The following is a 17,970-nucleotide window of genomic DNA, read 5'->3' as shown; positions in this document are numbered from 1 at the left end:
CTAGGCCCGACTGAGACCGACCAAGCCCGATCGATTGACACCCCTATAATAGGGCATCCTTGTCGAAGGTCTTTAGAAAGCTTAAAAAACAAAACTACTATCTTCTAGCTTAATAGAATAGGAAATTGAAGAGACAACATAACTAATCATATCACACCAGGTTTGACTCAACCATAAAAACTTAAAAGTAACAAGTAAATACCCCCACTCAATCTTATCATAAACTTTGGACATATAAAGTTTAAAGGCGGTAGACTTCCTTTTTCCTCTATGATTTTTTTTTGTAAAAAATGAAAAATTTCATGAGTTATAATAATACCCTATTATTAAAGAAGTTTCTACTCTTAAACAAATGTTCATCTAAAACTCTCGTGGCGATTTCTGATGATGAGTGAGACCAATTGCACCCCAAAGACATGTGGTTCTTGGGATCTAGATCCTCTACTACCAAACTGTCCAGTAGGGCCCTGCTATCGAGACACAGCAAGGTGGGGGAATGATCGCTTTACCCCTGCTAGGCAGTCATTCCCCACCTCGCTGTATCTCGGCAACATGATCCTGCCGGACAACTCGGCAATAGAGGATCCAAATTGAGGGGGGAAAAAAAAAACCAGCTTCCCTGATTGGGTAGTTTACAACGGTTACTGGATATCAGAGTAATTATGGAAAGAAAATGGGGCTGACTGGGTAATATCTGTAATATGGGTACTGGTTTCAGGGTTTTAGGCTTTAGAGCAAGAGAAAAGACTCGGTTTTTCAAAACCAGCAGCTTTCTTGCAGTTAGCAGCCATGAAACTGAAGCATTTTCTGTTTTCGAAGCTTGCGAACAGCAATCTATCGAGATCCACGAGGGCATTGCACTCCGTTTCACCTTCTATTTGCAGAAATTCGACCACTACAGCAAACTCCATTGCTCTTTCCCTCCCTCCTCCAGAAGACTATGGCTTCTTCTCCCTTGTCAATAACCCTAAACCCTCAAATTCCATCCCTTTCTCCTTCAGATATCTTCATTCTGCTCAAGGATCCCAGCTCGAAGATTTGGATAGTGAATCGGATTCCAGGGAGGAGGATGGACTCATGAACGAATTCTTGTCCCGATTCGTTTGGATAATGCGCGGGAAACTCTCTGAAGTGTATCCGGATTGCGACAAACAGACCATTGACAGTATGCTTTTGATCATTGTTGAGAAGGTTGTTTCGGAGATGGAGAAGGGCGACCTCGAGACGATGCTTGGAGCCACCGCAAGCATACCATCGCTTGATTTCAGCGAGGATTTGTGGAAAACGGTCTGGGAGGTCAGCAATTCGGTCCTCAGTGACATTAAGAAGGAAATGAAGAAGGAAGAGATGAAGTGGTTTCTCCAATCCGAAGAAGTTAAAGAGATGTGCCGATTTGCTGGCGAAGTGGGCATTCGTGGAGACATGCTCAGGGAGCTCAGGTTCAAATGGGCTCGAGAGAAAATGGAGGAATATGAATTCTATCAGAATTTGGAGCATGTGCGAGAAGAAGCCCGAGCCCATGAAGAAGCAGAAAAAGAAAGCAACAAAGCCGACGGCACAGACGAGGGGATTGTTATGGATGGAGATGTGGCGCAAGAGAAACCCAAAATCGTTGCTCTTCCACGGAGACGGGGGGAGATTAAGTATAGGATTTACGGTCTTGATTTGTCAGATCCAAAGTGGGATGAAGTGGCTGATAGAATTCACGAAGCAGAGACGCTCATTACGCCTGAAGAACCCAAGCCAATTATTGGGAAATGCAAGCTCGTTACTGAGAAAATCCTCTCTCTGAAGGAGGAAGAGGATCCGTCTCCGCTGTTGGCCGAATGGGTAGAGCTTCTCCAACCAAGCAGAATTGACTGGCTTACTTTTCTTGGCAAGTTGCAGGAACGCAATATGAGTTTGTACTTCAAGGTTAGTTGCTTCATTTTCTTTTTTATTTTGAATTGTCTAAAAGGAGAAAATAAAATTCCTTTGATTTTCAATCCCGCTATCTGGATTGTCAAAATTTTGTCATGTTTTTTTTTTCACCCTTGAAGAAGCTTATACCAACATGCATGCAGAACAATTAGTTTCATGTTGTTCGATCCTTATTTTTATTGTTGGGTGCTTGTTGTTACCCTATTAGTCTACAAAATAATGTTCCTATGTGAAATTAATGCCAACTAGTTAGTGTAAACATACTTGCTATCTTACTCTGTAATTTTGTGAAATCATACAACAACAACAACAACTCAGCTTTACCTCAACTAAATGGGGTTGACTACGTGGATCCTTGCCCTCCAATCAGCTCTAATTGAGGTCATACTTGATACAAGGCCTAAGCTATGTGTGTCTTTCCTCACCACCTCTCCTAGGGTCATTTTAGGTCTGTCCCTGGCTCTTTTTGTTCCTTCAATCTGAATTAAATGAATTAAATCACTCCTCCGTACTGGGGATCCAAAGGCCTGTGTTGAACATGGCCATGCCATGTCAATCGACTTTTACTTAGCTCATCATGTATCGGAGCTACTCCCAAATCAGCTCTAATATGGTCATTCCTTATTTATCCTTCCTAATTTTGCCACTCATCCATCTCAATATCATCATCTCTGCTACATTGAGTTTAGCTATATGATGCTTCTTAATTGGCTAATATTCTGCACCATACATCATAGCCGGTCGTATAACTCTCCTTTAAACTTTTCCTTTATTTTTAAAGGAATATGTCGGTCACACAACACTCCGGGTGCACCTCTCCGCTTCATCCATCCTATTTTAATTCTCTGTAAAACATCTTCTGCTGTATCACCTTCTTTATTTATGATCATCTTTAGTCAGCATTAAGTTTTGGTCTTCTACTGAAGGCTTGATTTATATCTAGAGATGATAATTGTATTGGGAAGACATCTGTTCTTCATCTGACCTTACTTATTTTCAATTATTTCTTCTTTTAAGGGAATTTGTATCTCCGTAATCAATATTATATCTTAATCATCTGTGTCCTGATAGTCTTGATAATGCTTCCCCTGTTCTCCATATAGAAACATTTTTTTAGAACAGCCATCATTACTTCTAGCATTAGCATTATAACCGGATTAGACCTAGGAACATTAAGTGTTTATATTTTTCTGGAAACCGATGTTATTAACCCCTGTTACTTTCATGATGGCAATTTTTCTTTTCTTTGTGGCCTGTTACTAACTTTAAATGTTATATTAATAATATGGGAAGGCTTCTCTGAGAAAGCGGCATAGAGGAACACTCCAATGAGGTGCGACAAAACAGTATCATACATTGGAGGGCAGTGAGATTATTTCATGTGAGGAGGAGACAGATAGACACATAGGTGCTAGTGTGCTAGTGTATCCTGCTCTGGTGGTAATAATATTTAATTTTTGGCATGTCATGTTTTAGAATATAATCCTTTAATCATAACATTGTGAAAGTTGCAACCAGGAGCTTTGATAAAATCATTCTCATCTTTTTAAATCACTTGAAATCTGTTACTGCCATGCAAATGGGCTGCTACGTTGCACCTTTCACCAACAATCACTTATTCAGTGATTGACATTTGAATTTTGAGTTGAAGAACTATTGATGAGCCCAGAGTGAAGTTTTTCTCAGAAATAATACTTTGCACCTTTCACCAACAATCACTTATTCAGTTATTGACATTTGAATTAGAGTTGAAGAACTATTGATGAGCGAAGTTTTACTTGGCAATAATTTTTCAGCAATAAATGTATCACTGCTTTTCTTTGAAATGTGGTTTGATCACATTCAACTTTTGGTTGCATTTCTGCCCTTTTGCTTGTGGTGTTTATTCAGTTCCAGTCATAATGCAGTGCTAACCTCGAACCATTGAGATCCAGTCGGAGATCAGCTTGTGACAATTTCGCAGGGAATAAGGACAAACCGGAATTGAGAGAATTCAAATATCAGAATATCAAAGGATCTGACCTGGTCAATATACTGATTGAGCATTCTATTAGATATAGGGAACAAACAGTCAAAATTATAAAGTAATTCAACGAGCAGATTTTAAAATATGTAGAATCCTTAGATATGAAACTGAAATTTCTGATAGGGAACAAAATTCAACAGCAAGAAATTAGGGAGTTTAGAACAAAATCAGTTAAGGGACTGATATATTAAGAGGGAGGTGGGCGGGGGGTATCCAGTGCACGAGGCTCCCGCCACTGTGGGATTTGGGAAAGGTCATAATGTGCGCAGCCTTACCCCTGCTTTCGCAGAGAGGCTGTTTCTAGACTCGAACCCTTGACCACTTTGTCACAATGGAGCAACCTTACCGTTGCACCAGGGCCCCGCCCTTTTAAGTGACTGATATATTGATTAAGCAGTAAACATAATCCTTGTTGGAAATCAGAATTGAAATATAGATAAGAAAATTGGAGATTTTGAAGCTGAAACAAACTAGTTATTTTGAACATGATAGGATTTTTTTTTTGTGGTTTTGAGACTGAAACTGATACTAAATAGAATGAAAATATAGAAAGGATATGATCAGGGATCACTGCCTGATCTGCAATTAGACTCCTCCTTATAGCTGCATACAAAAATTCGAGTTGAACTTGAATGTGTAGTCTACTTGCTTCTAAATAGAAACTAAATAGAAAGAAAATATAGAAAGGATATGATCAGGGATCACTGCCTGATCTGCAATTAGACTCCTCCTTATAGGTGCATATAAAAATTCGAATTGAACTTAAATGTGTAGTCTAATTGCTTCTACCTTTCTCAGAAGTTAATGTTCTTTTGTTGTTTTTGTTATGGGTGAACAATCGCAAGATATGGATGACATGATATATTGTTTTGCAAGTTTGACTAACCAGTTGCAGAGTATAGTAAACTTGAACAGAGTTTGGATAAAAGTTTTGGGTTTTAAATTTTTTAAACCATTGATAGGAGCTTGGTGCAACGGTAAGGTTGCTCCAATGAAACAGCCTCTCCGCGAAGCGGGATAAGACTGCATGCACTATGACCCTCCCCAAACCCCGCAGTGGCGGAAGCTTCGTGAACTGGGTACGCCCTTATTGATAGGAGCTTATATGAGGCATGTTCCTGAGAAAGGGTAAGTTTCTAAGGCATGAGGCCGGTGTCCTACATGCCCGAAGTATAAATGTATGTCTCATGTGCATGAACCACAATCTTCTTATTCTTCTCTCTTTGCTGCTCCTGATCCTTTATCGAAATCATCTCCAGGAGAGGCGTTAAGTTTTTTGCACCATTTATTGCTGGTCCGGCCGCTACAAGAGGCGGTTAGTTCTGTTTTTTGAAAACCCTAAAAGGTTTTTTTCCCCTGATTCACAGTAGCTGATCAGTTATACCGGCATCTCAGGCCAGGGTTTTAATCACCGGACATTGGAGGTCGTTCGCCGGAAGTTGTGGAGCATATGGCCACTATGATTAACCACAATTTGCGGGTTTCCACCTGCAATTTTGAACCCCTGAAGCTTGAGAGAATCCTTAGCTCATGCCTGGTTGCCGCTTGGGTTTACCGGCAATGCCTGGTTGCTGCTTGGGTTTACAGGCAACTAACACTGGGATTGAGGTAGCTGGTGATCTTGAGGCCACCGGCCCTCTGTTTGAACCGCCATAAGAGGCGGCAGTCTGGTTTCATAACCCTCAATCAGAATAACCAGACCGGCCCTTCTCCATCTCTGCCACTCGCTCAGCATCTCTCAACACCGCAACAACAGCAGAAGCCCAATTTCAGGTCTCTCCTCTTTCCCTGATTGATCCAGTAAATTTTCCGGTGACGACTTCCCCTCTCCTATCCCACCACCCTGCCCCTTTTCTCCCTACTCCATTTGACTGATTCAAGGCGTTTCGGGACAACAACAACAGCAAAGGATTCTCTCTCCCCTTCTCCTCAATCAAATCCTCCTTCCCCTCTGTTTGGCCAGTGTTCGGACCCTGATCTTCTACGGCGCCACGGGCAGAGCGGCCTGAGCGGCGCACATACAGGTCGCCCTGCAATGACCACCTTGCCCGAGCGGGGGTAAGACGGTCATTGCAGGGCGCCCTGTTTGTGCGCTGCTCAGGCCGCTCTGGACAGGGCGCCGTGGACGATCTCGATTGCCAGAGTCCCTAGTTTTCCCTTTCGCCATCGCTTCAGCTTAATTCCAGCAATTTCGATTTCAATCCTCCACCACTGATCCTGGGAAACCTATTTGAGACTGACTGTGGTTCCCCTTTCTCCATGAAATTGAAGGAATTTATTTTTTCAAACTCTAAACGAAGAAGAAGAAGAAGAAGGAGAAGAAGAAGAAGAAACCAGATTGAAACCAAACCTTTTCGCAGACTTGTCATTCCGCTTTGTTTCATTCCACTCCTGCATCTCTCGAGTAGTGGAAGAATAAATGGAACTGGGTGAGTTTTCTCAGTTTCTTCTCTTTTCTGGTTCCACCCCCGCTCCCAACTTCTTTCACAGATTATTTGCTTGAGTGCTTGGAATACTATTACGATGTTACTGAAGAAGTTTATTTTGGTGTAAATTTGTATTATAATTAATTAAATTGATGCTGAAAAATTAAGAAACTTGTAATGTTGGTGCCCTTAATTGAATCTGCTCAGCTCTTTACCAGCAACTCTTAATGCTTCACAGGCATGAACCCTTTTGAGGACACGATCTTGATTCCCATTTGAATCTGGGTCGGAGGTGACTTGGCTTCTGCAGCTAACTCTGGTTTGGCCGCTGCTAAAGGCGGCATTGGGGTTTTGAAACCCTAAAATGGGTTTAGGGTTTCAGGTTTTGCGGAAACGATTTGGGGAAGATGAGGCCATTTTGGTCAATTAACACACAATTTTAACGTTTGATCTCTACAGTTGACGGACTGGATGTTTTTGTTACTTAGTTTGGAAAGCAGGGGAGGTACGTGAAATTTTCCAAACTTCAAGGGTGAAAGTGTACATAAGTCATACCTCAGGGGGGGTTACGTGAAATTTTCCCTATAATCTTTTAAATTCTCTAAACTGACTCAGTAAAGGACTCCTAATCATTCTCTTATATGGACTTAAAGTAAATAGACTCAAAACATAACTCTTAAAAGCTATTAAGTATCCTAATCTAGCTCAAACACTTAACTTTAGGTACAAGGACAATGTCTAATGCAACTGCATACTTAACTCTCATATTCGTTGTAATTTGTGGATTTTTGGACTAATGACTTATGTCCTTAGACACTAGCCCATCTTTATTTATAATAACAAAGAGAACATTCCAGAATAGGTATAAGGACAGAAATACCTTCAAAGACTAACACACCCTTGAACCCATATTACAACACTCCCCCTCAAGTTGGTGCATAAATATCAAACATGCCCAACTTGCTAACAATAGGAACACAACTTTTACTATTAATCCCTTTAGTGAAGACATCAACTAACTGGGCATTAGATTGAACAAATGGAACACAAATTATTCCTTGTCCCAGCTTCTCCTTGATGAAGTGACAATCGATCTTGACGTGCTTAGTGCGATCATGTTGAACTAGATTGTGCGCAATGCTGATTGCTGATTTGCTGTCATAGTATAGGCACATAGGCAGCTCAATAGGAATACACAAATCATGAAGAAGACCCTGGAGCCAAAGGAATTCACATATGCCATGGGCCATAGCCCGAAACTCAGCTTTTGCACTAGACCGAGCAATTATAGTTTGCTTCTTGCTCTGCCAAGTGACAAGGTTGCCTCCAACAAACGTGCAATAACCTAATGAAGATTTGCTGTCGTCTAGACATCCTGCCCAATCTACATCAGTAAAGGCTTCAACACGTAAGTGACTGTGAGGAGAGAAAAGAACTCCTTTTTCCAGGAGCAAACTTCAAATATATTAAAATTCTATATGTTGCCTCTAGATGAGTTAAGTGAGGATCATGCATATACTGACTAAACACACTAGCAACAAAGGTTATGTCAAGCCGTGTGTGGGACAGGTATATCAGTCTCCAACCAACCTCTGATAACTGCGCCTTTCAAGTTTCAACTGGTTCTCCATCCTTGTTCTTGAGATGAGAGTTAGGCGTTTACCAACCTCTGACAAACGCCTAGAGGAGGGTGACCCAACCAACGATGCCACTGTTGTAATTTTGATAATGCAGATGTAGACGAGCCAGGGAGAGAAGCCTGAGTGGCCAAAGTTGATGGAGAGCTATCAAGCAAGTAGAGACCACCAACCACCTTACCACTGCCAATCATACGACCCCATCTCCAAGTCCTGAAAAAGAGATTGATGAGGGGAAAAAAATTACTTTGTAATTTAAGTCCCTTGTAATGTAAGGCTACTAATAGAAAGAAAATTAGTAGAGAATTTAGGGACATGCAAGACAAAGTAAAGAAATAATGAAGGAGAGCACTTGATGGAGCCCTTTCCAGAAACAGTGGAGAGGGAACCATCAACTACACTAACTTTACTATTACCTGACAAAGGAAAATACTGAAATAAATGATTGGAAGATCCAGTCATATGAGCAGTGGCGCCTGAGTCGATTATCCAGGGAACAGAGACGATCGAGGCACAATGGCCGATGTGGCAGAAGCTGCAGATAGTACTGGTAAAGAGGATGAGTCCAGCTCATAGTTAGCAAAAATTGGAACGGCAGAAAAAAAAGAGAGAAGGAAACAGATGGTACGGGTTTTAAATGGTAAAAAATTGCAAACATATGGTCAAATAAAACAGTAAAAAAAGCATAGAACGGTAAAAAAGGAAAACAGACGGTACGAGTTTTAAATGTTTAATGGAAAACGACATTATTCTCATATAAATTGAGGAATTTTTATTTGAAATACATGCTTCTAATGTTCAAAACAAGTGTAACATCCAAAATTAATCCATATATATTCCACAGCCCTTTGGAAGTTCCAAGACATGTCATCTAATATCATCCATATCAATGCCTAATTCATACACCATAATGTCCAATGTTGAGCAATGTGGTTTGGCTATGGTGTTGCTCATTGTTGTCAACACAACCAACACACTCATGGAGCGATGCATGTTTAGTTGGAGTTGGGAGTCATCGCTTTAGAAACCCTTTTCAGTAGATGCATCAGGTTGTAGCTCAGTTTCGGGGTATGTGCATTGACCTTGAGTTGAAGGTTGATATCATGAGAAATGTAGCCCTTCAAGTCATCTTTACGTCGGTGAAAGAATCATGTCGATTAGAGTTTGGGAGAGAGAAATATGATTAGTTAAGTAAGGCATTGTTCAACAAGTCTAAGGTCTTCAAAAAGGCCAAAAAAAGGGAACATGTTTAAACATGTTTTAAACGCGCTTAAAACGGGTTGCCGTTTTTTCCCATATGTTTCCCAAACATACGGGAAAAGACGTGTTTAAAACGCTAAAAAACGGGAACACGTTTTTTTTGCTAACAGAGGTCAAGCCTAGTCATTAGGGGATGCAGAGTCTGTAGCTCCTCCTGAGCAAGAGATGGATTAGTAGGGGTATCCATAGTTCGAGAACTCGCGAGATCTCGCCGAGTTTCTCGGTATTTCGAAAATCCGAGACGAGATGGGGGTCCAGTCACAAAAGTACAATATCTGAGATCTCTCCGAGATCTCGGTTTGACATAGGAAAATGGCCATCTAGGTCCTTTATATGAGTGCCAGATCTCGAGATCTTGCTGGAAATTCTTGGTATACAGACATCTATCTATGCCAGGAGCCAAGACAAACAAGACAGATAGTTATTTATGCCTAACATCATTTGAGTTAAGATATTATTCATAAATAAGCAAATACCCCCCTATTTGAATCCAATAAAAATAGTTAAAAAATCAAATTCCAAAAGGAAAAAAAGTTAACCCCCCAGTTCAAGAACAAAAATTGGATTTTCGGCGGTAGGTGCAATTTTCAACTTTCTAATGTTGCGGTTTTTCTCAAATCTAAAAATTCCATAAATCTTATTATGGTAAAACATTACTAAAAATCAAAAGTGCGGTAAAATATTCATTTGTTTTGATGTCCAAAAAACTATTTTCATTCAGATCGATTTTGACAGCATTCGCACACACCGAATTAAGTTTGACCGGTACATAACTCTTTCAATATAAATCAGATTTTAGCAATAAGCTTTCCAACAAGTCCAAGATTGCTAAAATCTGATTTATATTGAAAGAGTTATGTACCGTCAAACTTAATTCTGTAGCGCGAATGTCACAAAATCGATCCAATGAAAATAGTTTTTGACATCAAAACAAATGAATATTTTACCGCACTTTTGATTTTTAGTAATGTTTTACCATATTAAGATTTATGGAATTTTTGATTTGAGAAAACCCCAAGATTAGAAAGTTGAAAATTGCACCTATCATAAAAATCCAGCTTTTGTTCTTAAACTGGGGTTGACTTTTTTCCTTTTGGAATTTGATTTTTTAACTATTTTTATTGGATTCAAATAGGGGGGTATTTGTTTATTTATGAATAATATCTTAAGTAAATGAAATACAAATACAAAAGCATTTACAAAAGCATTTACAAAAGCATTTACTTAAATGATATTAGGCATAAATAAGTGTGTTTGTCCTGGTTTCTACCGTAAGTAAATGTCTGTCCTGCTTTCCCACTAACTGAAACTCCTATTTGGACTTTGTTTTTGCAAAATTTGATAGTGCCATTGTGTTTAAATGGCCTAAAATTGGCTGAATACAATAAGTGTGTTTGTCCTGTGTCTGTCCTGGTTTCTACCGTAAGTAAATGTCTGTCCTGCTTTCCCACTAACTGAAACTCCTATTTGGACTTTGTTTTTGCAAAATTTGATAGTGCCATTGTGTTTAAATGGCCTAAAATTGGCTGAATACCAAGTTTCAGACCCAAACTAGGTCTAAAACCCACCGAGATGCTGCTTCGAGTCGAGAAAAAAAAAGTGCACCAACTCGCCGAGATCTCGACTCGACTCGGTTTTTCAAGGGTCCGAGTTGGCACCGAGACCCGAGTTTTCGAACCTTGGGGGTATCATCAGATGCAGTATGATGAGCCTTGGCCGAAGAAGAACGACCCTATCCATGATCCCGAGTATTAGTAGGTTGGCCATGCAATTTCCAACACTTGTCTCGAGTGTGTCGTTCCTTTCCACAGTAATCACACTCTACTAGTACTCTGTCAGATTTAGAATGATCATCGATACCACAAGATGAATTTGTGTGCCAGAGTATAGGGCTGATAGTTACTGTGTCTTGGGAAGAACCATAGCATAAGCTTGCTTGAGTGATGGAAAGGGATCACAATTCGGGACATGAGCTCAAATCTGAACAAACTCAATATTGAGGCCAACAAGAAAATTAAAGACATGGAGATTGCCTTCCCATTTTTTGAATGCAGTTGCATCGGCAGCACAGGTAGCAGTAAATGACCCATAGAAATCCAACTCTTGCGGTCTTGCCACATACTACGCATGGTTGAATAATACTGGGATACTGATAATTCTTGTTATTTGTTCTCATTAATTTTTTTCCGGAGTTCATAGCACTGGGCAACATTACCAACCTGAGAATAAGTGTCTTTGGCTGTCTTCCAGATCTTTGCAGCAGTGTCTAGAAGAAGATAGCCCCTGGCTATGGTGGGATCCATGGAGTTGATGAGAACCAGCAGTCGAAGGCTTAATGAATTCCCCTGTAAGGTAGCCTGAATAGCCATGTGAACCAATAGCAAGATAACAAGAACGAGATCACATCAAGTAATTGCTCCTATCTAATTTGATGGAACTATTGGGAATGAAGGAAAGTCACGCTGACTAACTCCTTCCTGTCCAGTAGATGCGGCAGAAATATCAGACTCCATGGTTGCTGGTCAAATCAGGTTCATAAAAGAATTATCAACACTGCACGAAGGATCCCAGAGAAATATTCAACCAATCCCGATCGAATAAGGGATTTAGATAATGGCATGGTGGAAGGATTTTTGGTGGAGATAACTCACCACCAAGGGTGAAGAGAGAGAAGCGACGACGTGCGGTGGAGATTTGAGGAAGGGCGACGCTAGCGGTGGAGGCTGGAGGCGCTAAAACCGAGAGCGGGAAAGAGGCGTCGGTGGTGGTGGAGTTTGCGGAGCAAAAATGGAGAGAGAGACATTAGCCCATCTTTATTTATAATAACGAAGAGAACATTCCAGAATAGGTACAAGGACAGAAATACCCTCAAAGAGTAAAGCACCATTGAACCCATATTAGAACATAATTAAAACACAAACTCTTCTTTGAGCGTTATTTCTTTCCCATTTCAACTTCTAATCTCCAAGGCTATGTTTGGTTGGCAAGCAATGGATAGAAAAGAAAAGAAAAAAAATCAATTTTTTTTTGAATTTGAGGAGAGAGATAGACACATAAATCAATCATTGTATCATGATGACACAATGATTAGTGGAGAGACATTCTTTGTCACAGGAGTAGGGTTGCGATTGAGAAGATATGCGGCAGCTGCGCATGCAGCTTCTGTCCAATACGAATTCAGCACTTTCATTTCAAGCACGCGGAGGAGCAAGTGAAGGCGCCTGATAGGGCCGCAATGCGTCAGGTTGCTTTGCCCCAACCAGCTATTGATGGATAAGGGTTGTTAGCTTATTCCCAGACGAACCAGCCCATCCATCGAAGCTTTACGAGCAAGGGAAGGTAGGTAGGGCCGGTCCCCCAGTTGATCAGGTTCTAGCTCAACGCTGCTCTAGCTCCTAATAAGGATCTTAAGCCATCATTTTGATTCCCCATCGGGTCTCCTTTTTCGGGATTGAGGGGTGTCTCAGGAAGAGATTCTCTGTTTGTTGGTAAGAGAAGCAAGCCTTGTTGAAATATGTCCCCAGCGTGACATATTCTAGCAAGTGATCTTTTTTAGCTGTATTATTCCCTATAACATAGCCTAGTCAGAGGACAGCGGAGCGGATTTATGTGTCTATCTTGGCACGATGATTGATTTATGTGTATCTCTCTCCTCAAATTAAAAAAAATTTGAAAATTTTCTTTTCTTTTCTATCCATTTATTGTCAACCAAACATAGCCTAAAAGTTGTTTTTGGAGAAAGGGGAAATCAATTATTAGCGCTTAGGGAAAGTCACATGCTTGTGCGACTGTGTATGGTAACTCAAAACTCACTTTGAATCTGGTTACTTGTGTAAGTAGCCAAATTCTTGGTAAATAATTAGAGTGGTGGTATTCATCAAAGAACAAAAGAAAAGAATCAAAAGATTATTATTGTTGTGGTCTCAGTTTGTCACAGGATTTTGTTTTCCCTTCTAAAATTAAGAGCTTGATTGGGTACTTTCTTGGTGATCATGATTTATGTTATAGAGATTGTCATATATTTATGGAGGAGACTGAGTGGATTAATGCAAACCTTTATTTATTTTAATTGCTTTTCATGGTGCAATTTCTTGTACTGTTCTGGTTCTGATGTTTGTGGCTGTGTTAACTGCAATAAAAAAACCCATTTGGGTGGTTTTGATCATTGTTCGTTCTTCCCTTGTCTATCTAGGCAACATTTCTGTGTCATGGATGCATGATATGTTACATTACATTTTCTTCGTTCTCCATGATAACTGTTTTTTGATTGAAATCAGTTTCCTCCTCATGCTTCTTTTGTAGATTGCCGAACTCGTTCTCAATGAGGAGTCTTTCCAAACAAATATCCGTGATTATTCAGAACTCATTGATGCTCATGCCAAAGAAAACAGAATGGAAGATGCTGAGAGAATTCTGAAGATAATGGCTGAAAAGGGTATCCAACCTGACATCCTAACATCTATGATCTTGGTTCACATGTACAGCAAGGCAGGCAATCTTGACCGTGCAAAGGTGGCATTTGAGAGCTTAAGGAGTCTAGGCTTCCAACCGGACATGAAAGCCTATCATTCGATGATCATGGCTTATGTGAATGCAGGCCAACCGAAATTGGGGGAGTCACTGATGAGAGAGATGGAGGCAAGAGACATCAAGCCCACCAAGGAGATATACATGGCATTGTTGAGGTCCTTTGCTGAACGAGGCCATGTTGATGGGGCTCAAAGGATTGCCACCACGATGCAGTTTGCAGGGTTCCAGCCTAGTTTGGAGTCTTGTGCATTGCTTGTTGAGGCGTACGGACAAGCAGGTAATCCTGAACAGGCCAGGAGTAACTTCGACTATATGATAAAATTAGGACACAGACCTGATGACCGGTCCACAGCTAGCATGGTTGCAGCATATGAGAAGAAGAATATGTTGGACAAGGCCTTGGATCTGCTCTTGCAGCTTGAGAAAGATGGGTATGAGCCAGGTGTTGCCACGAATACCGTCATGGTGGATTGGTTTTGTAAGTTACAGCTGGTTGATGAAGCTGAGCAGTTGCTAGACAAGATTGCTGAGAGGGGAGAAGCACCACCTTTCAAGCTTCACGTGGGCCTTTGTAATATGTATGCGAGGGCTGAAGATGAGAAGAAAGCTCTTCAAGCTTTGCGAGTTGTGGAGGCTAAGAAGGAGCTCCTGGGAGCTGAAGAGTTTGAGAGGGTCATAAATGGTCTTCTGGTTGGTGGATTAGCAGTGGATGCTAAAAGGGTGCATCAGCTGATGGAGGCTCAGGGCTTCTCTCCATCAGAGCCTCTTAAAGTGGCTCTCATGGCATCTCAAGCATTTCGGCGCCAAAGACCCCCAACAAGATGATGGATCCGGTGAAAGAATTGGTTACATTGTAATATTGGTATGCATTGCCAAATTAAGATCCCTGATATATATTAGTGGTTCCCAGAATGAAATGTTTTCTCTCTCTCTCTTTACTGCTACTACCAAGTTGGCCAAACTTTTTCAAACTTGTTACAATAGCAAAAGATGTTATGCTTGTACGGTGAAACTTGAATAACAGCCAAATTTGTGCGAACCATGGGTGTGCGAACCCACTCAACACAGCTCCACACAAAAAATCCACAGGGCACTATGGGATGGAAGGGGAAAATTATCTCATGCAATTCTTTGTCTGGTCCATTTCCCCAAGTCCCTCTAATAGGGGTGGATCCCACTCGAGGTCATTTTCGCATCTATGAGAGGAATTGTAGGAAATGGACGGGCAAGGAATTGTAAGGGATAAAGATCCAAAGCTGATTATTCCACATTCCATTTCATACTTCCTTCGGAAATATTTTGAAAAACAGTGAACACACACGTGACTATATTTCCTTTGTAGCAAGTTTAAGGCAAAAAAACAGACAGAATAGGATGAAAATTTTCAAATGGTATATTTTCATGATATTAAAGCATGTGCTACCTACCTTGCAATCACACAAGTGCCTCCCTCACGGCGAGCTATCCCAAAATAAAAAAAAGACGAAAGTTCTCTGTGCAGCACCGTAGGGCGGAAGTTCTCTGCAACATCGTAGGCTGTGCCCAGACACATGGGCTGTCCATTCAAGGGGGCAAGGTGGTCATTTCGCTCACCCTAAGAGAACATTTAACCATAAAAAAAAAATCGTCAAAATCCGACATCCGCATAGTTAGGGCCTACGGAAATATAGTTCTATAGGTAGATGGAGAGAGATCAAATCTGTGTGTGTCACACACCCAGAGTGTCCGCACTCGGAATTCAAAATATTGTGGGCCAGGCATTCTGTTGGCTTGCCTACAACGGCACATCCCTTTTTAACTTTTCAGAGTTTTTGCCTTTTTGAAGTTTTTAAAGAGGATACAAGAAGAAGAGGAGCTGAGGGAGAATGACAAAGGAGTCACGCACTCACAAGTCAGAAGAAGTGGAGTCCCGTTGGATTAACGTTATAAATTTGTAAAGAATTTTTTTTGCCCTTTTAGGAATTTTTTTGGTTGATATAAAGGGAACGAAGCGAAAAGCAGGAGTGAATGGCGACAGAGTCGTCGGAGGGAGAGGGGGAAGGGGAACTGATAGGAGGGTACCAGCAGCTGATGGTGGACGACGACCTCCGCGAGATGGCTAAGAAGGCCGCTTGGAGCGTCAGCTCCTGCAAGCCTGGCAATGGCGTCCAATGCCTCCGTGACGACAACCTCGATACCTAATGGCAGTTGGGTTCAAACTTCTTTCTCTCTCACACACGCACACACATTTTGTTTCCTTATATCATTATTTTTTCTTCTCCGTTGTTGCTGATGTTCTCCTACCTTTCTTCCTGTTCGGGTTTTGACATTCTTCTTAGGTTTACTCATTCTAATTTCTGCCATTGACATTCTTCTTAGGGTTTTCTCATTCAAATTTCTGCCATTCTCTCCCTATTTTGCTTGATATTGAATTCGATTAGATATACTTTCTCATCTTGTTTTTTTATCCGATACAATACCTTCATTCCATCAGTTCACGGGAAGAGTTAAAGATGTTTGCTTCTCTTCTATAGTATTACCAATTTCCGTCTGGTGATAGGAACCTATAAGAATTTCTTTTGATGGCTTTAGTCTTATGTGTGGCACAGTCTTCCCTTTCTTAATTATCAATCAACCTTAGAAATATTAGGCGGTTACATAAGAACTTGGTCTTTCCCTTTAATGGCGTCTCCCTTAACTCATTCCTTTCGCCCACTTCTCTTTGATTTTAAATATGGAAAACTGATTATATTATTTATGTCTTTCGTACTACCTTCTGTTATTTCAGATCAGATGGTGCACAGCCTCATTTGGTAAATATTCAATTTCAGAAGAAAGTCAAGTTGCAAGCATGCATCCCTCTCTGACTCCCCTCCGGCCCTCCCTCTCCCTTGTATCTCTTTGTTTTTATTATCGATCTTCGTGCTCAATGACACTGTTTGGACCTTGCGGCTTCAGCTAGTTGCCCTCTACGTGGATTTCAAGCTTGATGAGAGCTACACCCCCAGCAAGATCTGTATTCGGGCTGGTGATGGCTTCCACAACTTGAAGGTACGTTGCTTATTCTTTTCGTAAATATTGCATTTGTTCTTGGGATCTAAGAATTATGATTCTTTCCTAACAGAGCTTACACTGCATAGGCTATGCTTTAGATTAGTTATATTGGACTTGTAAGGCTTTGGTATACTGTAAGAAAGAGCAAACTGTATTTGTCCACCGAGATGCATTCACAGATGTCTTCTCATTCTTACCTTTTCCTCCTTTAGATAATTAATACTGTGCCTACTCATTCAGTTCTTTTATGCCGTGCAATGTGTTGATTTTAGGAGATAAAACCTGTGGAACTCGTAAAGCCAATTGGTTGGGTATATGTATCCCTATCTGGAACTGATCCTCGGTAAGTCTAAGCCCATTCTTTGCTAATGCTACATGCCTATGTTGTTCACTTGAGAGCCTATTATTTGAATATGTTTGTTTAGCCATAAAAAATGCTACTAGGCTGTGTATTTAGATTTTTCTCTCTTGTATATTAGTCCTCCTATGGAATTACTGGATACCCCAATGCATTTAATGATTAGCTGCCTTCCTCTGAAATCCCATTTTTTATTGTCGAATTGGTAACAAACTTATTCTTCATACAGCTTTTTATATTTTGCAATGAAATTGATGTGAAGCAAACAAAAATGTAGAAGTCCATAAGAGCTCAAGTATATCTTCCCATTTATGTTGACCTTTCAGAAGGAATAAGTTCTAAAATTGTTCCAGATTTATTTGCATAGGAATAATATTCTTAAACATAGAAGTCAGTTATAGAGACATAATACTGATAGTAGAATCTACACATGAATCATAACTTCTCCAATAAAATGTACATATGCAACATTTTTGTGCATGACTTTTACTCCTGTCATTTATTATGTCTTATTCAAAGCATACATCCCAAGGCACAACATACCTCAGTGAAACATTGTAAAGTCTACAATAGGGGATAAGACCTTGTTTATCCATATTCCCTCAAAGTCCCTCCCTGAGGAAGGCTTATCTTCGTCGGTGGATTTCAAATTCTCTGAAGCCCGTAGCTGCTTTCGAAGCTTATAAATAGCCTTCTCTTGTTCGATGTTGGTGTGCAAGTTTTTACTTCAAGTTATTTTCCTTTGATTGTAAGCTTTTTTCTCTGAGAGTTGTTTCCCTT

The 17,970-nt window shown here is 40.6% G+C and overlaps 1 protein-coding gene and 1 pseudogene across 1 annotated transcript; both read left to right on the top strand.

Annotated features, from left to right (window-relative positions):
* The first annotated feature begins 778 nt into the window (after nucleotides 1–778).
* LOC122662584 (pentatricopeptide repeat-containing protein At2g32630-like) lies at nucleotides 779–14,776 on the top strand. Its single transcript, XM_043858249.1, has 2 exons — nucleotides 779–1,914; nucleotides 13,572–14,776. Exons 1-2 carry the CDS (start codon nucleotides 790–792, stop codon nucleotides 14,622–14,624), a joined length of 2,178 nt encoding a protein of 725 aa, XP_043714184.1. The 5' UTR covers nucleotides 779–789; the 3' UTR covers nucleotides 14,625–14,776.
* A 950-nt stretch (nucleotides 14,777–15,726) lies between these two features.
* The window catches only part of LOC122661454, a 58,786-nt pseudogene continuing 56,542 nt past the window's right edge, over nucleotides 15,727–17,970 (top strand).

The sequence above is a fragment of the Telopea speciosissima genome, chromosome 5, assembly GCF_018873765.1.
Source record: "Telopea speciosissima isolate NSW1024214 ecotype Mountain lineage chromosome 5, Tspe_v1, whole genome shotgun sequence".
In the NCBI taxonomy this organism is placed as follows: Eukaryota; Viridiplantae; Streptophyta; class Magnoliopsida; order Proteales; family Proteaceae; genus Telopea; species Telopea speciosissima.
This window is presented reverse-complemented; position numbering and strand designations above follow the sequence as displayed.

Coding starts and splice junctions, on each gene's coding strand:
- LOC122662584 (XM_043858249.1), top strand. CDS start 790: ATGAAACTGAAGCATTTTCTGTTTTCGAAGCTTGCGAACAGCAATCTA. Junction 1,915..13,571: donor ATATGAGTTTGTACTTCAAG/GTTAGTTGCTTC, acceptor CTTCTTTTGTAG/ATTGCCGAACTCGTTCTCAA.